Here is a 9,563-nt window from a genome sequence, read left to right as displayed (position 1 = left end):
GGCGTCACTCGGAGCGGGCCGGGTGGGGTAGTCCGACCGGTGGGGGGAGAGAGGGCACAGAGGCGTCACTCGGAGCGGGCCGGGTGAGGTAGTCCGACCGGTGGGGGGAGAGAGGGCACAGAGGCGTCACTCGGAGCGGGCCGGGTGGGGTAGTCCGACCAGTGGGGGGAGAGAGGGCACAGAGGCGTCACTCGGAGCGGGCCGGGTGGGGTAGTCCGACCGGTGGGGGGAGAGAGGGCACAGAGGCGTCACTCGGAGCGGGCCGGGTGGGGTAGTCCGACCGGTGGGGGGAGAGAGGGCACAGAGGCGTCACTCGGAGCGGGCCGGGTGGGGTAGTCCGACCAGAGGGTGGAGAGAGGGCACAGAGGCGTCACTCGGAGCGGGCCGGGTGGGGTACTCCGACCGGAGGGGGGAGAGAGGGCACAGAGGCGTCACTCGGAGCGGGCCGGGTGGGGTAGTCCGACCGGTGGGGGGAGAGAGGGCACAGAGGCGTCACTCGGAGCGGGCCGGGTGGGGTAGTCCGACCGGTGGGGGGAGAGAGGGCACAGAGGCGTCACTCGGAGCGGGCCGGGTGGGGAAGTCCGACCGGTGGGGGGAGAGAGGGCACAGAGGCGTCACTCGGAGCGGGCCGGGTGGGGTAGTCCGACCGGAGGGGGGAGAGAGGGCACAGAGGCGTCACTCGGAGCGGGCCGGGTGGGGTAGTCCGACCGGAGGGGGGGAGAGAGGGCACAGAGGCGTCACTCGGAGCGGGCCGGGTGGAGTAGTCCGACCGGTGGGGGGAGAGAGGGCACAGAGGCGTCACTCGGAGCGGGCCAGCTGAGGTAGTCCGACCGGTGGGGGGAGAGAGGGCACAGAGGCGTCACTCGGAGCGGGCCGGGTGGGGTAGTCCGACCAGTGGGGGGAGAGAGGGCACAGAGGCGTCACTCGGAGCGGGCCGGGTGGGGTAGTCCGACCGGTGGGGGGAGAGAGGGCACAGAGGCGTCACTCGGAGCGGGCCGGGTAGGGTAGTCCGACCGGTGGGGGGGAGAGAGGGCACAGAGGCGTCACTCGGAGCGGGCCGGGTGGGGTAGTCCGACCAGAGGGTGGAGAGAGGGCACAGAGGCGTCACTCGGAGCGGGCCGGGTGGGGTAGTCCGACCGGTGGGGGGAGAGAGTGCACAGAGGCGTCACTCGGAGCGGGCCGGGTGAGGTAGTCCGACCGGTGGGGGGAGAGAGGGCACAGAGGCGTCACTCGGAGCGGGCCGGGTGAGGTAGTCCGACCGGTGGGGGGAGAGAGGGCACAGAGGCGTTACTCGGAGCGGGCCGGGTGAGGTAGTCCGACCGGTGGGGGGAGAGAGGGCACAGAGGCGTCACTCGGAGCGGGCCGGGTGAGGTAGTCCGACCGGTGGGGGGAGAGAGGGCACAGAGGCGTCACTCGGAGCGGGCCGGGTGAGGTAGTCCGACCGGTGGGGGGAGAGAGGGCACAGAGGCGTCACTCGGAGCGGGCCGGGTGAGGTAGTCCGACCGGTGGGGGGAGAGAGGGCACAGAGGCGTCACTCGGAGCGGGCCGGGTGGGGTAGTCCGACCGGTGGGGGGAGAGAGGGCACAGAGGCGTCACTCGGAGCGGGCCGGGTGGGGTAGTCCGACCGGAGGGGGGAGAGAGGGCACAGAGGCGTCACTCGGAGCGGGCCGGGTGAGGTAGTCCGACTGGTGGGGGGAGAGAGGGCACAGAGACGTCACTCGGAGCGGGCCGGGTGGGGTAGTCCGACCAGAGGGGGGAGAGAGGGCACAGAGGCGTCACTCGGAGCGGGCCAGCTGAGGTAGTCCGACCGGTGGGGGGAGAGAGGGCACAGAGGCGTCACTCGGAGCGGGCCGGGTGGGGTAGTCCGACCGGTGGGGGGAGAGAGGGCACAGAGGCGTCACTCGGAGCGGGCCGGGTGGGGTAGTCCGACCGGTGGGGGGAGAGAGGGCACAGAGGCGTCACTCGGAGCGGGCCGGGTGGGGTAGTCCGACCGGTGGGGGGAGAGAGGGCACAGAGGTGTCACTCGGAGCGGGCCGGGTGAGGTAGTCCGACCGGAGGGGGGAGCGTGACACTGTGGGGAAGCGAGGCGTTAACCTGACCCGGAGAGGCGGCGATACCGGGGAGACGGGGTGTTAACCCGACCCGGAGAGGGGGCGATACCGGGGAGACGGGGCGTTAACCTGACCCGGAGAGGGGGCGATACCGGGGAGACGGGGTGTTAACCCGACCTGGAGAGGGGGCGATACCGGGGAGACGGGGTGTTAACCCGACCCGGAGAGGGGGTGATACCGGGGAGACGGGGTGTTAACCCGACCCGGAGAGGGGATGATGAGGGGAGACGGGGTGTTAACCCGACCCGGAGAGGGGGCGATGAGGGGAGACGGGGTGTTAACCCGACCCGGAGAGGGGGTGATACCAGGGAGACGGGGTGTTAACCCGACCCGGAGAGGGGGTGATACCGGGGAGACGGGGTGTTAACCCGACCCAGAGAGGGGATGATGAGGGGAGACGGGGTGTTAACCCGACCTGGAGAGGGGGCGATACCGGGGAGACGGGGTGTTAACCCGACCCGGAGAGGGGGGCGATACCGGGGAGACAGGGTGTTAACCCGACCCGGAGAGGGGGTGATACCGGGGAGACGGGGTGTTAACCCGACCCAGAGAGGGGATGATGAGGGGAGACGGGGTGTTAACCCGACCCGGAGAGGGGGCGATACCGGGGAGACGGGGTGTTAACCCGACCTGGAGAGGGGGTGATACCGGGGAGACGGGGTGTTAACCCGACCCGGAGAGGGGGCGATACCGGGGAGACGGGGTGTTAACCCGACCCAGAGAGGGTGATAAGGGGAGACGGGGTGTTAACCCGACCCGGAGAGGGGGTGATGAGGGGAGACGTGGTGTTAAACCGACCCGGAGGGGGTGATACCGGGGAGACGGGGTGTTAACCCGACCTGGAGAGGGGATGATGAGGTGAGACGGGGTGTTAACCCGACCTGGAGAGGGGGCGATACCGGGGAGACGGGGTGTTAACCCGACCCGGAGAGGGGGTAATGAGGGGAGACGGGGTGTTAACCCGACCCGGAGAGGGGATGATGAGGGGAGACGGGGCGTTAACCTGACCCGGAGAGGGGGCGATACCGGGGAGACGGGGTGTTAACCCGACCCGGAGAGGGGGCGATACCGGGGAGACGGGGTGTTAACCCGACCCGGAGAGGGGATGATGAGGGGAGACGGGGTGTTAACCTGACCCGGAGAGGAGGTGATGAGGGGAGATGGGGTGTTAACCCGACCCGGAGACGGGGTAATGAGGGGAGACGGGGTGTAAACCCGACCCGGACAGGGGGCGATACCGGGGAGAAGGGGTGTTAACCCGACCCGGAGAGGGGGTGATGAGGGGAGACGGGGTGTTAACCCGACCCGGAGAGGGGATGATGAGGGGAGACGGGGTGTTAACCCGACCCGGAGAGGGGGTGATACCGGGGAGACGGGGTGTTAACCCGACCCGGAGAGGGGGTGATGAGGGGAGACGGGGTGTTAAACCGACCCGGAGAGGGGGTGATGAGGGGAGATGGGGTGTTAACCCGACCCGGAGAGGGGGCGATGAGGGGAGACGGGGTGTTAACCCGACCCGGAGAGGAGGTGATGAGGGGAGATGGGGTGTTAACCAGACCCGGAGAGGGGGCGATGAGGGGAGACGGGGTGTTAAACCGACCCGGAGAGGGGGTGATGAGGGGAGACGGGGTGTTAACCCGACCCGGAGAGGGGGCGATGAGGGGAGACGGGGTGTTAAACTGACCCGGAGAGGGGGCGATGAGGGGAGACGGGGTGTTAACCCGACCCGGAGAGGGGGTGATACCGGGGAGACGGGGTGTTAACCCGACCCGGAGAGGGTGATGAGGGGAGACGGGGTGTTAACCCGACCCGGAGAGGGGATGATGAGGGGAGACGGGGTGTTAACCCGACCCGGAGAGGGGGCGATACCGGGGAGACGGGGCGTTAACCCGACCCGGAGAGGGGGCGATACCGGGGAGACGGGGTGTTAACCCGACCCGGAGAGGGGGCGATACCGGGGAGACGGGGTGTAAACCCGACCCGGAGAGGGGATGATGAGGGGAGACGGGGTGTTAACCCGACCCGGAGAGGGGATGATGAGGGGAGACGGGGTGTTAACCCGACCCGGAGAGGGGGCGATACCGGGGAGACGGGGCGTTAACCCGACCCGGAGAGGGGGCGATACCGGGGAGACGGGGTGTTAACCCGACCCGGAGAGGGGGCGATACCGGGGAGACGGGGTGTAAACCCGACCCGGAGAGGGGGTAATGAGGGGAGACGGGGTGTAAACCCGACCCGGAGAGGGGGTGATGAGGGGAGATGGGGTGTTAACCCGACCCGGAGAGGGGGTAATGAGGGGAGATGGGGTGTAAACCCGACCCGGACAGGGGGCGATACCGGGGAGACGGGGCGTTAACCGGACCCGGAGAGGGGGCGATACCGGGGAGACGGGGTGTTAACCCGACCTGGAGAGGGGATGATGAGGGGAGACGGGGTGTTAACCCGACCTGGAGAGGGGGTGATACCGGGGAGACGGGGTGTTAAACCATCCCGGACAGGGGGCGATACCGGGGAGACGGGGTGTTAACCCGACCCGGAGAGGGGGCGATGAGGGGAGATGGGGTGTTAACCCGACCCAGAGAGGGGGCGATACCGGGGAGACGGGGTGTTAACCCGACCTGGAGAGGGGGTGATACCGGGGAGACGGGGCGTTAACCTGACCTGGAGAGGGGGCGATACCGGGGAGATGGGGTGTTAACCTGACCCGGAGAGGAGGCGATACCGGGGAGACGGGGTGTTAACCCGACCTGGAGAGGGGGCGATACCGGGGAGACGGGGTGTTAACCCGACCCGGAGAGGGGATGATGAGGGGAGATGGGGTGTTAACCCGGCCCGGAGAGGGGGCGATACCGGGGAGACGGAGCGTTAACCTGACCCGGACAGGGGGCGATACCAGGGAGACGGGGCGTTAACCCGACCCGGAGAGGGGATGATGAGGGGAGATGGGGTGTTAACCCGGCCCGGAGAGGGGGCGATACCGGGGAGACGGGGTGTTAACCCGACCCGGAGAGGGGGCGATACCGGGGAGACGGGGTGTTAACCCGACCCGGAGAGGGGGCGATACCGGGGAGACGGGGTGTTAACCCGACCCGGAGAGGGGGCGATACCGGGGAGACGGGGTGTTAACCCGACCCGGAGAGGGGATGATGAGGGGAGACGGGGCATTAACCTGACCCGGAGTGGGGGCGATACCGGGGAGACGGGGTATTAACCCGACCCGGAGAGGGGATGATGAGGGGAGACGGGGCGTTAACCTGACCCGGAGAGGGGGCGATACCGGGGAGACGGGGTGTTAACCCGACCCGGAGAGGGGGTGATGAGGGGAGACGGGGTGTTAAACCGACCCGGAGAGGAGGTGATGAGGGGAGACAGGGTGTTAACCCGACCCGGAGAGGGGGCGATGAGGGGAGACGGGGTGTTAACCCGACCCAGAGAGGGGGCGATACCGGGGAGACGGGGTGTTAACCCTACCCGGAGAGGGTGATGAGGGGAGACGGGGTGTTAACCCGACCCGGAGAGGGGGTGATGAGGGGAGACGGGGTGTTAACCCGACCCGGAGAGGGGGTGATGAGGGGAGACGGGGTGTTAAACCGACCCGGAGAGGGGGTGATGAGGGGAGACGGGGTGTTAAACCGACCCGGAGAGGGGGTGATGAGGGGAGACGGGGTGTTAACCCGACCCGGAGAGGGGGTGATACCGGGGAGACGGGGTGTTAACCCGACCCGGAGAGGCGGTGATGAGGGGAGACGGGGTGTTAACCCGACCCGGAGAGGGGGTGATACCGGGGAGACGGGGTGTTAACCCGACCCGGAGAGGGGGCGATACCGGGGAGACGGGGTGTTAACCCGACCCGGAGAGGGGGCGATACCGGGGAGATGGGGTGTTAACCCGACCCGGAGAGGAGGTGATGAGGGGAGATGGGGTGTTAACCCGACCCGGAGAGGGGATGATGAGGGGAGACGGGGTGTTAACCCGACCCGGAGAGTGGGCGATACCGGGGAGACGGGGTGTTAACCCGACCCGGAGAGGGGATGATGAGGGGAGACGGGGTGTTAACCCGACCTGGAGAGGGGGCGATACCGGGGAGACGGGGTGTTAACCCGACCCGGAGAGGTCGCTATACCGGGGAGATGGGGTGTTAACCCGACCCGGAGAGGAGGTGATGAGGGGAGATGGGGTGTTAACCCGACCCGGAGAGGGGATGATGAGGGGAGACGGGGTGTTAACCCGACCTGGAGAGGGGGCGATACCGGGGAGACGGGGTGTTAACCCGACCCGGAGAAGGGGCTATACCGGGGAGACGGAGCGTTAACCTGACCCGGAGAGGGGGCGATACCGGGGAGACGGGGTGTTAACCCGACCCGGAGAGGGGATGATGAGGGGAGACGGGGTGTTAACCCGACCCGGAGAGGGGATGATGAGGGGAGACGGGGTGTTAACCCGACCCGGACAGGGGGCGATACCGGGGAGACGGGGCGTTAACCCGACCCGGAGAGGGGGTGATGAGGGGAGACGGGGTGTTAACCCGACCCGGAGAGGGGATGATGAGGGGAGACGGGGTGTTAACCTGCCCCGGAGAGGAGGTGATGAGGGGAGACGGGGTGTTAACCCGACCCGGAGAGGGGGTAATGAGGGGAGATGGGGTGTTAACCCGACCCGGAGAGGGGGTAGTGAGGGGAGACGGGGTGTAAACCCGACCCGGACAGGGGGCGATACCGGGGAGACGGGGCGTTAACCGGACCCGGAGAGGGGGCGATACCGGGGAGACGGGGTGTTAACCCGACCTGGAGAGGGGGTGATACCGGGGAGACGGGGTGTTAACCCGACCTGGAGAGGGGGTGATACCGGGGAGATGGGGTGTTAACCCGACCCGGAGAGGGGGCGATACCGGGGAGACGGGGTGTTAACCCGACCTGGAGAGGGGATGATGAGGGGAGACGGGGTGTTAACCTGACCCGGAGAGGAGGTGATGAGGGGAGATGGGGTGTTAACCCGACCCGGAGAGGGGGTAATGAGGGGAGACAGGGTGTAAACCCGACCCGAACAGGGGGCGATACCGGGGAGACGGGGCGTTAACCCGACCCGGAGAGGGGGCGATACCGGGGAGATGGGGTGTTAACCCGACCCGGAGAGGGGGCGATACCGGCGAGACGGGGTGTTAACCCGACCCGGAGAGGAGGTGATGAGGAGAGACGGGGTGTTAACCCGACCCGGAGAGGGGGCGATACCGGCGAGACAGGGTGTTAACCCGACCCGGAGGGGGTGATGAGGGGAGACGGGGTGTTAAACCGACCCGGAGAGGGGGTGATGAGGGGAGACGGGGTGTTAACCCGACCCGGAGAGGGGGCGATGAGGGGAGACGGGGTGTTAAACCGACCCGGAGAGGGGGCGATGAGGGGAGACGGGGTGTTAAACCGACCCGGAGAGGGGGCGATGAGGGGAGACGGGGTGTTAAACCGACCCGGAGAGGGGGCGATGAGGGGAGATGGGGTGTTAAACCGACCCGGAGAGGGGGCGATGAGGGGAGATGGGGTGTTAACCCGACCCGGAGAGGGGGTAATTAGGGGAGACGGGGTGTTAACCCGACCCGGAGAGGGGGCGATGAGGGGAGACGGGGTGTTAACCCGACCCGGAGAGGAGGTGATGAGGGGAGATGGGGTGTTAACCCGACCCGGAGAGGGGGCGATGAGGGGAGACGGGGTGTTAACCCGACCCGGAGAGGAGGTGATGAGGGGAGATGGGGTGTTAACCCGACCCGGAGAGGGGTTGATGAGGGGAGACGGGGTGTTAACCCGACCCGGAGAGGAGGTGATGAGGGGAGATGGGGTGTTAACCCGACCCGGAGAGGGGGTGATGAGGGGAGACGGGGTGTTAACCCGACCCGGAGAGGGGTTGATGAGGGGAGATGGGGTGTTAACCCGACCCGGAGAGGAGGTGATGAGGGGAGACGGGGTGTTAACCCGACCCGGAGAGGGGATGATGAGGGGAGACGGGGTGTCAACCCGACCCGGAGAGGGGGCGATACCGGGGAGACGGGGTGTTAACCCGACCCGGAGAGGGGGCGATACCGGGGAGACGGGGTGTTAACCCGACCCGGAGAGGAGGTGATGAGGGGAGATGGGGTGTTAACCCGACCCGGAGAGGGGGGTGATGAGGGGAGACGGGGTGTTAACCCGACCCGGAGAGGGGATGATGAGGGGAGATGGGGTGTTAACCCGACCCGGAGAGGAGGTGATGAGGGGAGACGGGGTGTTAACCCGACCCGGAGTTGGGATGATGAGGGGAGACGGGGTGTTAACCCAACCCGGAGAGGGGGTGATACCAGGGAGACGGGGTGTTAACCCGACCCGGAGAGGGGATGATGAGGGCCACTCACCAACTTGCTTTGCCTCCACGGCGGCCGTGTACTCCTTGCTGAAGCTGAGCTCGGTGATGGCCACGTCGTCGAGGATGATGTTGAAGTCGTTGGCCCTCTCCATCAGGTCTCTGCGGATCAGGAGGGACACCTGGGGGATGGGAGGGGACGGGAGACGGTCAGAGCTCTCCCACCTCCCCTCCCCTGCCTCAGCACCCTCTTCTTTCCAGAGGATCATGGGGCAATGGTTTGCAGGAGATTCCCCCCCCCCCACTTCAGCCTCCCTTCCCGACCCCCAATCGTGACACAGAGGGCCCTCTCTCCCTCTATCCGCTGTCTCTCTTCCTCCATCAGCCCCCTTCTCTCTCCCCCACACCCTATCTCCTTCCTACTGCTCACTCTTAATCCCCCCTCTGCCTCCCTCTCGTCTCCTTTGCTCTCAAGACCTCTCCCATCTCCCTCACAAACACCCTCCCTCCGTCTGTCTCCCTCAGAATCCCCTCTCTCCCCCTCTCAATCCCCCAGTCTCTCTCTCTGTCTGTCTCTCTCCCTCTCTCTCTCTCTCTCCCTCTCCCTGTCTGGTCTCTCTTCCTCCCTCTCTCCGTCTGTCTGTCTCTCTCGCCCCCTCTCTCTCTCTCGCTCTGTCTGTCTCTGTCTCTCTCTCTCTGTCTCTCCCCCTCTCTCCATCTGTCTGTCTCTCCCTCTCTCTCTGTGTCTCTGTCTGTCTGTCTCTCGCTCTCCCTCTGTCTGTCTCTCTCTCCCTCCGTCTGTCTGTCTCTCTCTGTATGTCTCTCCCTCTCTCTGTCTGTCTCTCTCCCTCTCCCCGTCTGTCCCTCTCTCTCTCCATCTGTCTGTCTGTCTCTCTCCCTCTCTCTCTATGTCTGTCTCTCTCCCTCTCTCTCTCTATCTGTCTGTCTCTCTGTCTCTCCCTCTCTCCCTGTCTGTCTGTCTCTCTCTCTCCATCTGTCTGTCTGTCTCTCTCCATCTGTCTGTCTGTCTCTCTCCCTCTCTCTCTCTGTCTGTCTCTCTCTCCTTTCTCAATTTTTTTATTAGGTTTCGAATTGATATGCATAAGAACGACAATGATATAAACGGGT

General features: G+C 66.3%; 1 protein-coding gene across 1 annotated transcript in view; it reads right to left on the bottom strand.

Annotated features, from left to right (window-relative positions):
* Positions 1 to 8,410: 8,410 nt before the first annotated feature.
* LOC132387743 (prohibitin-2-like) overlaps positions 8,411 to 9,563 on the bottom strand; it is a gene marked incomplete at its 3' end in the record, with an annotated part of 33,433 nt that continues 32,280 nt past the window's right edge. The window contains exon 5 of the mRNA XM_059960103.1: positions 8,411 to 8,617. Within this exon, the coding sequence (XP_059816086.1) occupies positions 8,411 to 8,617 (207 nt within the window). The remainder of the gene's footprint in view (positions 8,618 to 9,563) is intronic.

Source organism: Hypanus sabinus, unplaced genomic scaffold, assembly GCF_030144855.1.
Source record: "Hypanus sabinus isolate sHypSab1 unplaced genomic scaffold, sHypSab1.hap1 scaffold_2165, whole genome shotgun sequence".
Taxonomy (NCBI): Eukaryota; Metazoa; Chordata; class Chondrichthyes; order Myliobatiformes; family Dasyatidae; genus Hypanus; species Hypanus sabinus.
Note: the sequence above shows the minus strand (reverse complement) of the source record. Positions and strands in the feature narration are given on the sequence as shown.